Source organism: Rhinolophus sinicus, linkage group LG10 (genome assembly GCF_036562045.2).
Source record: "Rhinolophus sinicus isolate RSC01 linkage group LG10, ASM3656204v1, whole genome shotgun sequence".
Classification (NCBI taxonomy): Eukaryota; Metazoa; Chordata; class Mammalia; order Chiroptera; family Rhinolophidae; genus Rhinolophus; species Rhinolophus sinicus.
The window spans coordinates 80,119,218-80,140,039 of record NC_133759.1 but is presented as its reverse complement, the minus strand read 5'-3'; the positions used below and the strand labels follow the sequence as shown (position 1 = coordinate 80,140,039).

General features: G+C 35.0%; 1 protein-coding gene across 1 annotated transcript; it reads left to right on the top strand.

The window, feature by feature from the left end:
- The first annotated feature begins 540 nt into the window (after positions 1 to 540).
- NME5 (NME/NM23 family member 5) lies at positions 541 to 20,692 on the top strand. Its single transcript, XM_019740199.2, has 7 exons — positions 541 to 630; positions 988 to 1,086; positions 1,228 to 1,400; positions 6,640 to 6,845; positions 7,496 to 7,596; positions 16,851 to 16,969; positions 20,472 to 20,692. The coding sequence occupies exons 3-7, from the start codon at positions 1,272 to 1,274 to the stop codon at positions 20,553 to 20,555; spliced, it is 639 nt and encodes a 212-aa protein (XP_019595758.1). The 5' UTR covers positions 541 to 630; positions 988 to 1,086; positions 1,228 to 1,271; the 3' UTR covers positions 20,556 to 20,692.
- The last annotated feature ends 130 nt before the right edge of the window (positions 20,693 to 20,822 follow it).

The following is a 20,822-nucleotide window of genomic DNA, read 5'->3' as shown; positions in this document are numbered from 1 at the left end:
TTCCCTGTTGTCTTTTCTAATAATAAGGCCTTAACTCACAACCAAAGGTGCCTGCGGACAAAATATAAGGGAAAAGGGGAAAGCTGTGATTTGGGGTTATACCATAAATGTTGCCCATATCTTTTTGTTCCATAGGCTTAATTTAGAGGTAACTAGCTTAAACCTCTTATTACTGCTCTATAAATAAATGTTATACCACAAGTTGAAGACTGCTTTTTAATGATTACAGAAGCTGGGAATAGAGGGGATAGCATCATCTGGTGAAATGAAGATATTTGACATGGGTTTTCTTACTTATATTGTCTGGAAAGTGATGGGGTGGGGTGAGGAAGGGGTGATTATGATTTGTCTCATCATTTATAAAATGGAGATAATTGAAGCATCCTTAAAATGAGGAGGAGGGTGAAATAAGATAAATTATGAGGAAAATGTAAGAAAACGTCTAGTGCTCTAAGATTCTTAAGGGGAATAAAACTACCGGTGGCTGGCTCCCTTTCATGATTGAAAGGAACCGGTAAGAGGCTGTGAAGTAACGCTGCTGGGATTGGCCCTCTGCAGCCACCGTCCCCCACCTGGGCTTCGGGTCTCCTAGCAATAAGTTGCGGTCGCACCAGAGGAGTGAGTGCTGAGGTGAGTACTCCACGGAAGGTCGGACTCGGAATCTGCGGGTGCAGCCGGGAGAGGTCCAGGGACTTAGGGATCCTACTTTCCAACCAGACCTGACCCTATGCAATAGCCGTCCCGGCGGGGCGAGGCGGGGCGGGGTGGGGCGGGGCCGCTCAACCTGCAGCTGGAGAATCGCGGAGAGTTGCCAACCTGCCTCCAGCTGCTGCCTTAGAGTCTGCGCGAGTCCCAGGCCTTGGGATTGCCCTGGGGCCTCTCCACCTTCATGAAAATGTTTAGGAAAACCCAAGGCACAGTTTACGCGCAGAATAGAAATCGTATTACAGTCATACCTCATTTTATTGCGCTTTATGCGATTTGCAGGTATTGCGTGTTTTACAAACTGAAAGCAAGACTCTCCACCATCAAATAGAGAAACACTCGCTTTACTGCGATCGAGACAGAACCTGCAATATCTTCGAGGTATGCCTGTATTCAGACACTGCTTATAGAAAAAGATTGCAGTTTCTGAGTTTATATAAATGAATAAAATCAAGCGACTAATAATGCTGTTCTTAATCATAATTACATTAAATTTGAGGTTGGGATTGCATATCATTGCAGTTGGTACCTGTCAAGACTCTTAAATTATACCCTGAAAACCCACAATGGAGCTGTCGATGCCCCCACCTCAGATATATGTAGAAAAAACTCTGGCCATTATCAAACCAGATATTGTTGACAAAGAGGAGGAGATACAAGATATTATTCTCAGATCTGGATTCACCATTGTTCAGGTAACTTCTGGGCATGATCATTGTGTTCTTTTCTCTCATTGATCCTTTTTTTCAATGTTTATGTATTAGCATTAATTTAGCATTAAATTTAGGTTTATTCTTCTAACTATAAAAGTTATGTGTGATAGTATTTAAAAGTTTTGTCACACTTCAAAAGTGTATAAAATGGGGGCCGGCCCGGTGGCTCAGGCGGTTAGAGCTCCGTGCTCCTAACTCCGAAGGCTGACGGTTCGATTCCCACATGGGCCTGTGGGCTCAACCACAAGGTTGCCAGTTCAATTCCTCGAGTCCCGCAAGGGATGGTGGGCTCTGCCCCCTGCAACTAAGATTGAACACAGCACCTTGAGCTGAGCTGCCTCTGAGCTCCCGGATGGCTCAGTTGGTTGGAGTGCGTCCTCTCAAACCACAAGGTTGCCGGTTCGACTCCCGCAAGGGATGGTGGGCTGTGCCCCCTGCAACTAGCAACGGCAACTGGACCTGGAGCTGAGCTGCGCCCTCCACAACTAAGACTGAAAGAACAACAACTTGAAGCTGAACATAACCCCCCACAACTAAGATTGAAAGGACAACAATTTGACCATTGTTCCCCAATAAAGTCCTGTTCCCCTTCCCCAATAAAATCTTTAAAAAAAAAAAAAAAGTGTATAAAATGCAAAATAAAATTCCTTTTCCCTCCACCTGTCCTCACCCACACCACATCCCAGTCTCCAGAGAGAGGCAAAAACTTAATACTTTCTGTTCTTCCAGGATTTTTCTATGTATTCCCAGACATTTTCCCCCATAAAATAGGACAATGCCCCACCCTTGACCCCGTTTACAAAGTCCCTCAGATAGCAATTTCAGATCATTACATTTGAATGCAGCTCATTCTTCCTAACTTTTGTGTCATATACCCCTGTGTGGATGAACCACAATTTGTTTATTTGGTCCTCTATTGATGGACTTTAAGACTTTTGAATTCTTTTCCTTTATTACAAACATTTAATGTTTTAAGCCTTACGCTTGTTCTGCAGTTGGTAGAGGTTTGAAAATGAATGTAAAAAGAATAAAGATTATCAAATCGAATTGAGTATATTTAATCTTCCTTTTTTGTACCATCCTGATTTGAAATTTTGGTTTTTAGTCTCTTATGTAGGGTTATATTACTTATTTAATCAGTGTTTTAAAAAATAAAAAAGAAAATTTCAGTCTTTAGGAAAGATGGGATTTTGGTTGAACTTAGGATAGGTGGAGGCTGAGGGTAAGGATGGTACAAGAAAATGTAAGGAAAAATTTACAGGAAATTATAAGAAAACATTTAATATAGTCATTAAAAAACCCAGGTAAAAATGAACTTTTTAATGAATGTTGTTAGGAAAACTAGGTAGCCATTAAAAAAAAGTTGTATTCAAGTATGATACTATATTATTCCGGGATAAACTTCAAATGGATTGGAATTTTAAATATTAAAAAATTAAACCATACAAATTCTAGAATAAAAGATGGATGAGTTTCTTTATTCTTGGAATAGGACAGCCTTTTTTATTATGACTTAGTCTAGGAACTATGAAAGAAAAGATTAATAAGATTATAAACTTAAAAAAGTTCTGCATGGCCAAATAAAAACTATAAGCAAAGTCAAAATACAAATGACAAACTTGGAAAAAAGATTTGCAATTCATATTGCAGACAGAGGGCTAATCTCCCTAATATATAAAGAACTCCTAGAAAAAGATAAAAATTCATTTGAAAATGGGCAGAACATATGGAGGATCAGAGAAAAAGAAAACAGATGCTTCTTGAAAATATGAAAAGATTCTCAATAAGTGGGGAAAAAAACAAATTAAAGTGACACTGAGCTACTGCGGTATATGGCAAAATTGTAAAAGTGAATGGCACAACCCCCATAGAAAGGAACCTGACAGTGATTTATCAGTATTACAGATGTATTTATTTACCCTTTGACCCAGCAGTCCTACTTCTGGGAATTCCACCCATAATCTGTGTATTAATATCAAGTGACATATATACAGGTTACTTTTTGCAGCATTGTTTATTTACCAGCAAAAGATTGAAAACATTCCAGTATTAGCAGAACGGTTAAATCAACCCTGGCAAAGCCACCAAATTGAATACTGTGCAACTAACTGTAAAAAGAATAAGGAACCTTTCAGTGCCCTGTTATGGAAAAACAAATGTAGAGTAGTGTGTAGCAATCTTTTGTGATAGAAATAAAAAAGTAATATATATTCATGTTTGCTAATATTTGCAAAATGAAACACTAGGATAAATAAGCATTAAAAAATGTTTGCCTATTGAGGGCAAGAATAGTACATGGACAGGGATGGGAATGAGATTTTTCAGCACGTATCTTTTTATATTGCTTTGAACTTTTTAACCCTATAAGTGTATTATTCCTTAATTTTAGAAAAAAAATTAAATGAAGTATATGAATAAGATAACCTATTTATGTTTTAAAAAGTCCATATTTTAAAAAGAATTAGTGACATACTTAAGTGGTAGTGTTAATCATAAATGAAAATTTAATATAAATGCTAACATTTTGCATTTTACCTAGTGAGCAATAAATTTCAGACCAAAGAAGGCCTTGATGTATTGTGTGCTTTTTTTTGGTTTTAATTGTGGTAAAATACATGCAACTTAACCAGTTGAACCACTTTTAGGTGTAGAGTTCAGTGGAACTAAGTACATTCCCATAGTTGTGAAACCATCACCACCATCCATTTCTAGAACTTTTACATCATCTCAAACTGAAACTATGTACCCATTAAACACTCTCTCTCTGTTTATCCCTCTTCCCAGCCCCTGGTAACCAGTATTCTACTTTCTATCACTATGATTTTGACTATTCCAGATATCTCATGTAAGTGGAAACATATAATATTTGTCCTTTGTATAGTATGCTTTTAAAGTAGGCTTTATTTTAGTTGGGAGTCCATTGAACTTGAGGCTTTCTTGTCCCATCTAGGGAAAACCTGAAAAATGATATATCCTTTCAGTAGGTGGCAGTCTTTACTTTGTTACAAGCTAATTGTTCCTTTCTGTTATTACTTAATATTATTGCTTCTCTTTGTGAAACTCTTCATCTAAATTCCAAAAAACTTTACCTGATCTAATTTTAAAGTAACCAAGGAAATCCTTGATTCAGTATTAACTTTAGTTTAAGATGAGCCCTTAATTTTTATAATTGTGCTGCATTAGCTAGCATACCTGAGAAGGAAGCTTCCCGTTTGTTGAGAGGCATGTGTCAGATAAGGGCTTATATTGCAACAGAAGAGATTTTTACTTTTTAACCCAGCAACAACAACAACAACAACAACAAAACCAACACCAATATGCATAAGAATCACAAATACTAGCATGTCCTAATTTTAAATAATAGAATCAAGGATTATATTAAACCTATTTGTAACTTCTCAAATTTGTTCTATTTCTTGACTATATGAATTTCAGTATGAGACCAGATGTTGGAACTGTTTTTTTTTTTTTTTAATAGTAACTGGTTCTTGACTGGCGAGAGTGTTATCCTTGTCCAGTAGAAATGTTCATGCAATGCTCTGACTGACCCACCTAGGTAAGGAAGCATCTTTCCATGCTTCTTGCTCTGGGCAGTTTATATCGCTTGCTCCAAACCAAGCAATTTTACCAAGTTTCTGAAACCTGAGGACACAATGATAGTTTCAGAAGGGACTTTAATTAAGAGATAGGTCAATTCTAACCCATTTTAGAAAGATGGATTTCTGCCTATTACATGTAGCCTTCATCTTGAGACTTATTATCTCCATGTCTCATCATCCTTATTCCAAGCCAGAAGTCTTCCTTGATGTCTCCTTGTACTTTGAACCCCTCTATTCTATTTTGAGCCTTTATCCTCATGATCTATCTTTAGTGGAATTAAAAAACAGTAGTAATGTATGATTTTTTAAAAAAGCATTCACTAACTGCTTTTAGGGAAAGTATGATGCTTTCCAATTGGAAGAATGACTGACTCAGCTTCTATGATTTTTAAAATTTAATGATTCATTCACATAGTCTCTCATTTGTGAAGAAAATAACATTTATTTGTCCAAAACATTTCATAATCTTTCAAATTGAGAAACTTAATGCCAACTAATTTTTCTTTTTTTTTTACCCCCTTTCTTCCGTTTCCCCACTCCACTCCAGTTCAAGCTGTTGTTTCTCAGTCTAGTTGTGTAGGACACAGCTCCCTGGCCCATGCTGGTATTATGAGCCTTGCGCTCCCCCAGCTGAGGCAGTCGGTTATTGGTCGGCCGCTCATAGCAGCTCACGGCAGCTCTCACCGGTTGCTGGCAGCTCACGCTGGCCACCGGCCACTCATGGTGGCACACGGTAGCCCATGGTAGCACACAGCAGCCCATGCCAACCTCCGACTGCTCGTGGCAGCCCAGCTCCAGGGAGAGCTATTGTTCACAATCTTAGCTGTAGAGGTCACAGCTCACTGGCCCATGTGGGAATCAAACCGGCGACCTCGGCAATAGGAGCACGGCGCTCCAACCACCTGAGCCACTGGGCCGGCCCCTAATTTTTCTTAAGATCACAGCGAATCAACGTATTTATGGCAGAAACGGAATAAAGAATACACAGCTTTTGGGGTTGCCGGTTAGCTCAGTTGGTTAGAGCATGGTGCTGGTATCACCAAGGTTGCTGGTTCAATCCCTACATCGGCCACTGTGAGCTGTGTCCTCCTTAAACAACAACAAAAAAAAGAATACACAGCTTTCATGTTCAAGTGAAAATCTTGTTTACTGCATTATTATACTGCATGTTATTTCTCAGTACCACAATGAGATCAGCTCCCTAAAATAATGTAGGAAAATTTCACAATAAATAGGAAAATGCCACAAATAGATAGGAAAAGATGAATTTGGAAAATTCTAAAGTCTGGTTTTGTTACTTTAATGTACATACCAAAAAAATATTGATGGTTGGAGTTTTTTTACTTTAAAAAGGAGATATGATGAATTTGTCATTAACAAACCATATGTTGAAGGAGGCTGCTAAACAGGAATAGTTTTTCTTAAATAGGTTAAATAATTCTTATAATTTTATTTATAGCCTGCAATTTTCTTATCTCACCCTTTCCTCATAATACAAAAGTAAATCTTAAGTGTATAATCAGATTGGCACTAATTTCAAGTTTTAATGACTTAATGAGGTATTATTGAACTGAGGTATTATTGAATTTTAAATGCTTTCGTTGACTTTGTTTCTCTTATAGAGAAGAAAACTACATCTCAGCCCTGAGCAATGTAGTAACTTTTATGTGGAAGAGTACGGGAAAATGTTTTTCCCCAATTTAACAGCTTACATGAGTTCTGGACCACTTGTTGCCATGATATTAGCTAGACATAAAGCCATCTCTTACTGGAAAGAACTTTTGGGACCAAGTAATAGCTTAGTAGCTAAGGAGACACATCCAGACAGGTAACTTTTTTAGGGGAAAAATAGAATACAACTATGAAAATGAAAAAAATCTGAATTCATTGTAATAGGAATTTCCTTTCATTTGAAAGTTTTCCTAAATCCACTGTTTCTGTATGTGGGGGCAGGGTGAAGGGGTGGAGAGGTCCATTTCATGTTTTAACTATTAAATGTCTATCTTAATACCAGTACAACAGAAGGCCTCAGAGAATGCTTTGTGGTTGGTTAACCTTACTCTCTCATCCTGGAATTAAACTGCTGTTGCAGTAGGATTTTTCATGGGAAATTGGTATGGTATTTTAAAAGAATATTAACACAGGACCAGAAATCCAGATTTTCAGCATTATCATTAACGTCAGGAAGCCAGAGGACATTAAGTTCTTGCACTTTTGAATACCTTGCTTTTTCACTTCTCACAAAACAGCACCTTTTTTTCACCGAGACAACTTCTATTTTCCCAGTGTATTCCTCCTGTAGATTTAAATATATTTGACCCTCATCTTGGTAGATTTAAACTTAAATTCAAAATAGCTTAACACCTCCATATGTGAGAAGTGGCAGTGCTTCTGTAAAATACCTAAGTAGAATGCATATGTAAAAAGTAAAAAAAGGATGTCAGGTTGGATGGTCATCATCTCTAACTTGCTTTTTAGTCTAAGGGCAGTTTATGGCACAGATGACCTAAGGAATGCACTTCATGGGAGTAATGATTTTGCCACAGCAGAAAGAGAAATTCGATTCATGTTTCCTGGCGGTGAGTTACAGATGACTAATTAGTCAATTTTATCTCCTTATTATTTGCTTTTTCTTTTATTTTGGGATGTAGATTGGAAGAAAGATAACAGGGTTTTTCTCCAATATTTTTTTCATACTTTCAAGTTGTAGTTACTTAAAAACTGGAAACCAAGAATGGAAAACTCAACATTTCCCTCACAACTAAATTGTGCCTTCTAGGAAATCTTTTGAGGAGAGTTTACTTTTTTTTTTCTTTTCTCTTGGACGAGATGTATTTAGGGTTTCTCTTCTGTGTTACATAATTCCTTTTGGTTATCCTAAATGCATCAGTGAAGTTTGTTACACATGAAAAAAGAATCTCCCTCAGAAATTATGATTGATTTACCATTTTCTCTAACAGTTTACTATTTCCTGACAAACACTCATGTACTTGTGAAATTAATAATTCTCAGGCCTTTTTTTTTGTTTTCATCCTGTTATAGAGGTTGTAAATCTTTTAGAAGTGGGCATAATAAGGACAACACTGAGATTTTTAGTTTGTTTTCAGTATTTTAGAGCAGAAAGAAAATTTGGGGATTTTCATTATAAAGAAAAAAATGGAAAGCATCGGGTAGTTTTGAATTTTTTTTTGCATGTTACTTTTCTCTAACTCCTTTAGACCTATTCCTTAGTATTTTCTACAGAAGATGTACTCAAAACTGAAAACTGTCTTGGAGATTTAAAAGTCCTGATTCTTAAACAAACAAAAACTGTTTTGTAGATACTTGTATACAAAAGGGTTTGCCTACTTTTTTTTTTTTGAACAGGACTTTATTGGGCAACAGTGTGTACTTCCAGGACTTTTTTCCAAGTCAAGTTGTTGTCCTTTCAATCTTAGTTGTGGAGGGTGCTGTTCAGCTTCAAGTTGTTGTTCTTTCAGTCTTAGTTTTGGAGGGTGAAGCTCAGCTCCAGGTCTAGTTACCCGTTGCTAGTTGCAGAGGGCACAGCCCACCATCCCTTGCGGGAGTCGAACCGGCAACCTTGTGGTTGAGAGGACATGCTCCAACCAACTGAGCCATCCGGGAGCTCAGCGGCAGCTCAGCTCAAGGTGCCGTGTTCAATTTTAGTTGCAGGAGGCGCTGCCCACCATCCCTTGCGGGACTCAAGGAATTGAACTGGCAACCTTGTGGTTGAGAGCCCACTGACCCATGTGGGAATCGAACTGGCAGCCTTCTGAGTTAGGAGCATGGAGCTCTAACCGCCTGAGCCACTGGGCCGGCCCCTGTCTATTTATTTTTACTGATCTTAATTTCTGCCATAGATCCATTTCATTAAGATAATCTTTTTCTTCAGGACTGTTTACTGTGGAAAACTTCAAACATACACAAAAGTAGACTGAATAGTATAATAAATCTCTAATCAACTAATTTCCACAATTGTGATCAGTCTTATTTCATCTATAACCCCTACTCCTATTTCTCCTGCTTCCATATCAGTTTGAAGCACATCTCAAACATGAGATTCTTTTTAATGTGGTAGCGCTTTAGGTTTAGTTCTAGTAGTGAATTAGACTTTTCCTCTAGCTTTTAACTAAAATAGGATACAAACTCACTTTATCTTAAGTAGAAGATCTATCTGGAACTCATTGGGTTATATCCCTAAACTGTTATTTTAGATTGCTTTTGATTTTACTCATTAATTAATCCTCTATAAATATAAACTATTAATTATCTACTGCTGTGGAAATATGAAGTTATTTAAAGTTCTCAGAGCCTGTGGTATGAGCTCGGTCTTGTTTAGCAGTCAGTCAAGAACTATGTGCGAAACACTATATGATGAGTAGCTAAAGCAAGTTATAAAGATACTCAAAGATATGTTCCTAACCCTTGAAAAAAGTAGTGCTCTTCCCTTTTTAAGTAGGTTTGGCTAATTCAAAGCTTTGTTATATTCCATCATTCAATAAATTTACCAGCTTAATAAATATAAAGACAAGAAGATGTTGCTGCTGTCAAGATGCTCATATTTTAAAAGTCTATAAAAATAAATATACAATGCAATATATAAATTATAAATATAATTAAAAAGCATTAATAAAGTGCAGTGAAAATTCATCTATGTAAGAAATGTGGAAACACTCATTATTCTCTCATTAATTCGTGTAGCCCTAGGTGCCTGAAACTAATAATAAATGGTTAGCAAAAATAAATGAGGTAGAAATAGATAATTCAAAAATGAAGTTAAGGAAATAATTTCATTCACAGTACCATCAAAAACAATAAAATATTTAGGAATAAATTTAACAAAAGAAGTGCAGTTCTTCTATACTGAAAAGCACAAAATATTGCTGAGAGAAATTACAGAATATCTAAATAAGTAGGCATCCCATGTTTATGGATCAGGAGAGTCAATGTTGTCAAGACGGCATTTCTCTCTAAATTGATCAGTAAATTTAATGCAATTCCTAACAGAGTTCATTCATGCATTTATGTAGAAATTGACAAGCTGATTCTAAAATTTGTGTGGAATTGCAAAAGATCTAGAAGAGCTAAAACAATTTTTAAAAAGGACAAAGTTGGGTTACTTCCACTAACCTGATTTCAAAACTTGCTGTGAAGCTACAATAAGTAAGACCGTGTGGTACTGACATAAGGATAGACATGTAAATCAACGGAGCAGAATTGAGAATCTAGAAATAAATCCTTGCATTTATGGTCAATTGATTTTTGACAAAAGTGCCTAGACAATTTGATGGGAAAGGGTGGTCTTTTCAACAAATGATGCTGGGACAATTATTATAGATATCTACATGCAAAAAAAAAAAAAAGAAGAAGAAGAACTTAGACTCTTGTTTCACACCATACACAAAATTTAACTCAACATAGATCATAGACCTAAGCATAAAAGCTAAAAGCATGTAGAAGAAAACAGGAAAAAATCTTCATGAACTTGAGTTGGATAAAGAGTTCTTACATATGATACCAAAAGCATGATCCATAAAAGAAAATATTGATAAATTGGACTACATCAAAATTAGAAGCCTTTTGAGCAAAACACAATATACAGTTTGCTTCCTAGTGGCTTTAAAATATGGACTTCCCCAATTATTATCCCCATTTTCTATTTTACAGGGTTTCTTTTTTCTTCCTTCTTTATATTTCTTTTCCTTTTGGGAGGACTCCTTAGGTTTTGATTGAAATACAATCACTGATTTTATTGAAGTCTATGTTAGTATGAATCATTTCCATTAAAATTCCAAAGAAAACTCCAAAAAAAACACAGCCTTTGTGCTTCAAAAGCTATTATTATTAATATGAAACTATAAGCCACAGACTGGGAGAAAATATTTGCAAATCATATATCAGATAAAGCACTTGTATCTAGAGTACAAAGAACTCTTATAACTCAGTAATAAGAGAAACAACTCAATTAAAAGCTGGGCAAGGACTGCTGGATGGCTCAGTGGGTTAGAGCATGAGCTGTGAACAACAGCGTTGCAGTTCGATTCCTACGTGGGCCATTGAGCTGCACCCTCCACAACTAGATTGAAGACAATGAGCTGCTGCTGAGCTTCTGGAGGGGTGGCTGGATGGCTCAGTTGGTTAGACCGTGGGCTCTCAATAACAAGGTTGCCGGTTTGAGCATGGGATAGTGGGCTGTGCCCCCTGCAGCTAAGATTGAAAACAGCGACTGGACTTGGAGCTGAGATGCGCCCTGCACAACTAGATTGAAGGACAACAACTTGGAGTTGATGGGCCCTGGAGAAACACACTGTTCCCCAATATTTCCCAATAAAATTTATTTAAAAAAAAAAGACTTAAAAAAAAGAAAGCTGGGCAAAATTTTGAGTAAGCATTTTGTAAAAAGATATATGAATGGCTAATCTGCACATGAAGTGCTCAATGTAATCATTGGATAAATGCAAATTAAAACCACAATGAGATACCATGGCATATGCACTAGAATGGCCATAAACAATAGTAAGGATATAGCATTTCTGGGATCTTCTTATATTACTGTAAAATGTTAGTCATTTTGGAAAAGTTTGGCAATTTCTTAAAATGTTAAACTTACCAGGTAACTCCACTAGCAGTTCTAGTCCTAGGGGAATCTGCTCACTCAAGAGAAATGAAAACCTCCATCTACATAATGACACATGTGAACCTGTATAGCAGCACTATTTAACATATTCAAAAACTGAAAACAATCCAACTGCACATCAGTGGGTAAACAAAATTTAGTATAGCCATACAATGGAATACTACTTAAAAGGAACAAACTACTTATACATGCTACAACATGGATGAACCTCAAAACATTATGCTAGGTGAAAGAATCCAGGCACAAAAGACCACATATAATATCCATTTATATGAAATGCCCAGAAAAGGCAAATTTTTAGAAACAGAAAAAAGCTCAGTGGTTGCCAGGGAGTGGATATGGGAGCAGGAAATTGCAAATGGGCACAAGGAAACATTTTTGGAGTGATTGAAGTGTTCTAAAACTGGATTACGGTGATTGTGCGACTAAACGTTTATTAAAAATCAATTAGAGACCCTCAGCAAATTTAAGAAAATTGAAATCATACCAAGCATATTCTCTGATCACAAGGCTTTGAAATTGGATATCAACTGCAAAAAGAAAGCAGGAAAAAACACAAATACATGGAGATTAAACAACATACTTTTAAAGAACGACCAGGTCAAAGAAGAAATTAGAGGAGAGATCAAAAGATACATAGAAACAAATAACAATGAAAATACATCCTACCAAAATTTTGGGGATGCAGCAAAAACAGTTTTAAGAGGGAAATTTATATCATTACAGGCCTATCTCAAGAAACAAGAAAAATCCCAAATAAATAACCTCATGTTACACCTTACAGAACTAGAAAAAGAACAAATGAAACCCAAGGTCAGCAGAAGAAAGGAAATAACAAAAATCAGAGCAGAACTAAATGAAATAGAGAACAAAAAGACAATAGAAAATTAATGTGACAAAGAGCTGGTTCTTTGAAAAGATTAACAAAATTGACAAACCCTTGGCTAGACTCACTAAGATAAAAAGAGAGAAGACACTAATTAACAAAAGCATTTAAAATTCAAAATCAGAAATGAGAAAGGGGAAGTTATCACGGTCACCACAGAAATACAAAGGATCATCCAAGAATACTATGAAGGACTATATGCCACCAAATTCAATAACCTAGAAGAAATGAACAAGTTCTTAGAAACATATAGCCTTCCAAGGCTGAACCATGAAGAACTGAAAAATCTAAACAGACCAATCACCAGTAACGAAATTGAATCAGTCATCCAAAGCCTTCCCAAAGGCAAAAGTCCAGATGGCTTTACTAGTGAATTCTACCAAACCTTCAAAGAGGATCTAATACCAATCCTGCTCAAACTCTTCCAAAGAATTGAAGAAGAGACAGTACTCCCTAACTCATTTTATAAGGCCAACATTACCCTGATACCAAAACCTGGTGAGGACAACGCAAAAAAAAGAAAACTACAGACCAATATCTCTGATGAATACAGATGCAAAAATCCTAAACAAAATTCTAGCAAATCAAATACAACAATGCATTAAAAAGATTATTCATCACGACCAAGTGGGGTTTATCCCTGGGGCACAAGGATGGTTCAACATCCGCAAATCCATCAATGTGATACATCACATAAACAAAATAAAGGACAAAAATCATATGATTATATCAATTGATGCAGAAAAAGCATTTGACAAGATACAACATCCATTTATGATTAAAACACTTAATAAAATAGGTATAGAAGGAAAATACCTTAACATAATAAAGGCCATATATGACAAGCCCTCTGCTAATCTCATAATTAATGGTGAAAAACTGAAGCCCTTTGCTCTACATTCAGGAACACGACAGGGCTGTCCCCTATCACCTCTGCTTTTCAACATAGTGTTGGAAGTCCTTGCCAGAGCAATCAGGCAAGAGAAAGAAATAAAAAGCATCCAAATTGGGAATGAAGAAGTTGAATTATCACTCTTTGCAGATGACATGATGCTATATATAGAAAACCCTAAAGACTCCACCAAAAAGCTATTGGAAACAATCAACGAATACAGTAAAGTTGCTGGCTACAAAATCAACGTACAAAAGTCCATTGCATTCCTATATACTAACAGTAAAATCTCAGAAAAAGAAATACAAAAACAATTCCTTTTGCAATTGCAGCAAAAAGAATAAAATACCTAGGAATAAACTTAACCAAGGATATGAAGGGCCTATATGCTGAAAACTATAAGACATTTTTGAAAGAAATTGAAGAAGACACAAAGAAATGGAAAGACATTCCGTGCTCATGGATTGGAAGAATCAACATAGTTAAAACGGCCATATTACCCAAAGCAATATACAGATTTAATGCAATCCCCATCAAAATCCCAACGGCATTTTTTAAAGAAATAGAACAAAAATCATCAGATTTGTTTGGAACCACAAAAGACCCTGAATAGCCAAAGCAATCTTAAGAAAAAAGAACAATGCTGGAGGTATCACACTCCCTGACTTTAGCTTGTACTACAGGGCTACAATAATCAAAACAGCATGGTATTGGCAAAAAAAACAGACACATAGACCAATGGAATAGAATTGAGAACCCAGAAATAAAACCACATAAATATGGACAGATAATTTTTGACAAAGAAGCTAAAATCATACAATGGAGGAAAGACAGCCTCTTCAATAAATGGTGCTGGGAGAATTGGATAGCCACGTGCAAAAGAATGAACTGGACTGCTATCTGTCACCATGTACCAAAATTAATTCAAAATGGATCAAAGACTAAAGCATAAGACCTGAAACAATAAACTGCATAGAAGAAAACATAGGTACTAAACTTATGGACCTTGGGTTCAAAGAGCATTTTATGAATTTGACTCCAAAGGCAAGGGAAGTAAAAGCTAAAATAAACAAATGGGACTATATGAAACTTAAAAGCTTCTGCACAGCAAAAGAAACCATCGACAAATAAAGAGGCACCCAACTGAATGGGAGAAGATTTTTGCAAACAGTGCCTCCGATAAGGGGCTAATATCCAAAATATACAAGGAACTCATGCAACTCAACAACAGAAAAACAAACAACCCAAATTGAAAAGTGGGCAGAGGACCTGAAGAGACATTTCTCCAAAGAGGACATACAAATGGCAAATAGACATATGAAAAAATGCTCAACATCACTAATCATCAGAGAAATGCAAATAAAAACCACAATGAGATATCACCTCACCCCAGTCAGAATGGCTGTCATCAACTGACTGGGTGGTGAACACACAATGGGACTTATAGATGATGTAATACAGAATTGTACACCTGAAATCTATGTAATCTCACTAACAATTGTCACCCCAATAAATTAAAAAAAACAATTGTGTACTTCAATGGGTGAATTTTATGATATGGAAATTATACCTCAAAACTTAAAAAATAAATTACAAAAAATAGATCAGGTCTGTGCTCCCATGGATTTTACAGTCTAGTGTTTGAAAGGTAGCCTGTAAACCATAATGACCCAAATCATTGAATAGTTATTGTATGTTAAGTGCTGCACAAGGCACTTGTAGGGTATCATGATAGACTTTAAGTGACTGAGGAAGTGATTTTTTAGCTGAGATCCAAGGGATAAGTAGTGGTTAACCAGAACAAAGAGAAGAAAGAACATTCTTGTGGAAGAAACAGCATTTGCTCAAGTCATGAGCAGGAAAGAACATGGCACATTCTATAAACTAAAAGATCAGGGGTAAAAGAAACATAAGATGAGGCTGTGGAAGTAAGTAGAAGTCACATGGTCTTATGGGCTATGGTGTGGCATTCTGTCTTGACTATAAATGCAATGAAGAGCCAGTGAAGCATTTTAAGGATGGGAGTGACATAATCAGATTTTCATTTTTAAAATACTATAGAGGGCCTGGGCACAGGCAACAGTGAATATGATAAACATGGTCTTAACTTTCATGGAACTTATGAAGTAAAAGAGACAGATGACACATTTATATAATCAAAATTAAACAATAATTATATGAAGGGTGTGCTATAATGAGAATGATAGAGAAACCTTTTACTGAAGACCTGTGGCTTCTTCCAGTTTTTCCTGATGTCCTGGCAAAGGACTCCCATTATTAGTCCTAGTCTCATTGAGACTGAGCCTGTACACTAGTCATACAGAAATCTATCCTCCCACCCTTCTTTCTCTTGGGCCATTGAGGATTTGGACCTGGGACCAGTAGCTTCCCTTTCTCATCTTTATCAAAGGCAACACACTGATGGAGATCAACCTCAAAAGACCTAATAAGACTTATAAAATATTTATAAAATATATTTTGTGTTGTATTGCAAATCTGGTTTACCTACATAGAGTTCAAATAAGGCTGAAAAGACAAAAATTTCCCAAAAGTTATATAATTTGTTTAAAACCCTGAAAAATAAGAGCAGGAATATATAACATGTCTACATGTTATATAGACAGACATAGATTTTATGTGTATATTCAGTAGTCTAGAAGAGCAAAAACTATGTCTAATTCACTGTTGTATCTGTACCACTTTGCAAAGTGCCTGCCATTTTGTTGGCAAGAATTGTTGAAATTAATTTCCGATTTTACATATTCATTAATATTTTCTTTTTTTATAACATTGTTATAATATTCACTGTAAAAAACATGGAAATGGAAATGCAGAAAAGAATATAGTTGAAAACAATCAGAATCCAAGAACCATATGATTCACTGATACGTGGCATGTAAAACTGAAAAACAACAAAAGAACAAGACAACCAAGTAAAGAAATAATAACTCATAGGCACAGACAAGAGTTTAGTGGTTACCAGAGGGTAAGGGGGGAGAGGGATGGCAGCTGTGTGTGAAGGCGATCAAAATATATGGTGATGGAAAGAGAACTGACTCTGGGTGGTGAACACACAGTGTGATGCATAAATGAGGTATTACAGAATTGTACACCTGAACTCTATGTAACTACTAACAATTGTCACCCCAATAAAGTTTAATAAAAGAAAAAAGAAAACAATCAGAATCATTATTAGTATTTTGATAAGTTTCTTGCCAGTCTTAAGTAGTCTTACTATTTTTTGTGTATGCTTGTGTATTTTTGAACAAATTATTATGCTATGTAACTACTTCTGTTCCCTTAAAAACTTCAAGCATTTCTCATGCCATTAAAATTGCTTTGAAGCTATCCTTTTGAGTGACTGTGTAATATTTCATCATTTATGTTAGCTTTAATGGGAATACATTTGTATTTTCAGTGATTGTTGAACCCATTCCAGTTGGACAAGCTGCTAAGGACTATTTAAATTTATATGTAACACCAACTCTACTTGAAGGACTTACAGAGCTTTGTAAGCAAAAACCAGCGGATCCTTATGTAAGAAATCTTTTTATTCATACTAAAGAATGAATTGTCTATGGTTTTCATATCTAAAATATCGTATTCTTTGAAACTGAAAGTTTTGAGAATCGTTTTAAAACCTATTCATTTTATATACTTCTTTTTTAATATAAACTTTATGTATGACTTTTGACTACTTATTTTCTTGTGTTTTAACTCTTAAAACACATTGTTTCTAAATGCATTTTCATTTATTCATCCTTTAATTGCTGAGCATTGTTTTAGTGTATAGTTTATATAATCAAATAATAAAATTACATATATATTTAAATGTTGTTCAACATTTTGTTTGTCATGATATCTAAAGTTTTTAAATAGAAAAGTTACATTTATTCACATCCCTTGATGCCTCAACGTTGCTCATTTAGGGGGAGAATGGTTAGGTAGGAGGACCTAGGATGGTTGCCCAGGGCCCAATGTTATCCAGGGCCTTCTTTACAGGTACTCCCACCCTTTTGAAGACTCAGAGATAATCAGGTAAGGTTATTTCAGTACCAGCTCGACCAAAATAATATGTCTAGCCTCTGTTACCACCATTCTCAAAGGAAATCCCCTTTGGAAGACAAAAGATTTAATCTCTCCTGCTTTGTCACTTACCAAAAAGAAAAGATAGGTTATTTCTTTAATAACTTTTTTTCATTGTGAAAATAATATGTTTATTTATAAGAAACATGAAACTACTGAAAAATGTAAAGAGAAGAAAAAGATACCCTTGGTTCCATTTCTTAAACATGATCTCTGAAGACATTTTGCCAGGATTCAACTCTCACTCCAGACACCTAACCTCTCTCTGAGTCTCTCTGTTCTCATTAGTAAAAGGTAGATATATTAGTACCTATTTACCTAGTAGGGATATTGTTAGGATTAAATGTATAAATGCATGTAAAATTCTTAGTCAAAGTGTCTGGTGCATAAGTGCTCAAATATTAGTTGCTATTGTTATTTTTTTCTAATCCTTTCCTTTGCTCAGGCTTTATTTTTATATGACTATACGTAAACAAATATCCCATAAATGTTGCTATATTTAAATATATATTTTATAGAGATTATTTTAATAGTTATATTATTTTTCTTATATTACCTTTTCCATTCTTTTGCTTCTTTTGTAATTAACCTTTTGTGATTTAGTAGCTTTTCTCAATTTATCAGTTGTCTTTTGACTATTTTCACGATATATTTTAATTTTAATTTAGTTGAATTGAGCTCTTTTATGGCTTCTAGGTTTCTGGTCATATTTAAAGATTTTCTGCTCTAAGATTATAAATAATATTCTCTCATGTTGCCTTCTAGTACTTTTTATCTCTCATTTATCTCTCCTTTGACCATCTGGAGTTTATTTTGCTATAGAGAATGACATAGGGAGCCACATTTTATTTTATTTTCCACTTGGTTACTTAATTGAACAAAATCATTTATTGAACAATCCATGCTTTCCTCATATATTTAAGATTCTACTGTTAACATATACTAAAGTTCCTGCATGCATTTGGGTTTATTTTTGTATATTTTTTTTTCTGTTTCTTTTATCTATATCTCTGTTCACTGAAAGTACCACATGGCTTTAATTACTAAAGCTTTATAATATATTTTTAAATCAGGTAGTTCTAAACCTCTCAATTACTTTTTTTCGAATTGTCTTGCCTCTTTTTGCATTATCATTTCTACTGTAAATATTTTCAGGTCACGATACATACTATCATACTTCTTTCTTAAAGGGCCATGTCAGTTTGCATCGGGGTCACCAATGTGTATAATTCCGACTTCACCCCACCCACATTAGTATTAGATGTAAGTTAAAAACACTAATGTTGCATGAACATTGGTGTACAACATCTGTTTTCAATTCTTTGGGGGTATATACCTAAGAGTGGAATTGCTGTGTTTAGCTTTCTGAGGAACCACCAAACTGTTTTCCACAGTGACTGCTTTTTACATTCCCACTAGCAATGTATGAGAGTTCCAATTTCTCTACATCCTGGCCAACACTTGTTCTTTTCTATTTTCATTTTTATTATTATAGTAGACGTGAAACAGTTTGTCATTGTGGTTTTGATTTGCTTTTCTCTAATAACTAATGATGTTGAGCATCTTTTCATATGCTTATTGGCCGTTTGTATATTTTCTTGGAGAAAGGTCTTTTCAAATTAAAGTTTTTTGCCCATTTTTTAATTGTTTTGTTTATTTGTTTTTGTTGAGTTGTAGGGGTTCTTTATGCGTTTATGAGATATGATCAGCAAATATTTTCTCCCCCTCTGTAGGTTGTTTTTTCACTTTCTTGTAATGCCGTTTGATGCACAAAAGTTTTAAAATTTTGATGAAAACCAATTTATCTATTTTGTATTTTGTTACTCATGCTTTTGGTGTCATATTTAAGAATCCATTGTCAAATGCAAGGTTATGAAGATTTACTCCTATGTTTTCTTTTAAGATTTTAATGATTTTAGCTGGTATATTTCAGTTGTTGATCCATTTTGAATTAATTTTTCTATGTGTCAGGGTTTATTTCTGGACTCTCAATTTTGTTCCATTGGTTTATATGTCTATCTGTATGCCAGTACCACACTGTTTCGATTGTTGTAGCTTTGTAGAAGATTTTGAAATTGGGAAGAACAAAGTCAGAAAATCCTCCAACTTTGTTCTTTTTTTTCATGATGGTTTTGGCTATTCAGAGCCCCTTGAAATTCCATAGAAATTTAAGGATTGACTTTCCCATTTCTGCAAAAATGTTTGAAATTTGATAGGGATTGTGTTGAATCTGCATATCACTTTGGGTAGTATTGACATCTTAACCTCTTAAAAATATTAGGTCTTTCTTATCCATTAGCACAGATGTCTTCCCATTTATTTAGATCTTTACATTTATTTCAGCAATGTTTTATAGTTTTCAATATACAAGTTAGTTAAATGTATTCCTAGATACTTTTTTTTTCAGTGCTATTGTAAATGAAAGTGATTTCTTAATTTCCTTTTTGGGTGGTTTGTTCATTGCTGTTGTATAGAATAGAAACACAACTGATTTTTATGTGTTGATCTTGTAACCTACAACTTTGCCAAATTCATTTATTAGCTATATTAGCTTTCTTGTGAATTCTTTGGGATTTTTTTAAATATAGGAGCATATCATCTGTGAATGGACAGTTTTACTTCTTCCTTTCTGATTTGCATAATGTAAAACTTACTGTTTAACTTTTTTTTTTTTTTTAGTTTCAGGTGCACAAGACAAAGCAAAACTTAGACGTTTATCATTTATATCCCTCACACTGTGTGAACCCCCCTCCCCCCATCCACTATCCCTCTGTACGTTCCCCAAATTAATTTTCAAACCCCCATGACCATCTTGTGTTTAACTTTTTAATGGTCATTTTCTTTCATTTATAAACTGATTTTGAAAACTGTTTTAAGTTTTAAATTGATGTAATATATATTGTAGAAAATATTTAACATTTATTAACTGAAGGTTTTTTTCTTTTGTCCATAGATTTGGCTAGCTGATTGGCTGTTGAAAAATAATCCTAACAAACCTAAACTTTGTTACCATCCAATTGAAGAAGAACTTAATTAAAATAAAGTCCTCCAAAGAACAAATCATGAATGATCTCATTATAAAAGGCATGCTTCTACTTAACAAACAAACAAACAAACCATGATTCCTAAGGGTTTAAGTAACTACATGTGAAATAAATGATTTCTTAAAAATAAGTTTTAAAAGAATAACTGTGTTTTGTGCAGTAGATAACATTTTCTATGTTAAAATACAGGTTTAGGAAATGAGTTTTTTTCTAATAAGAAAATTATGTTTACTTAGAGGCATTTAGAATGTCAACAGAAC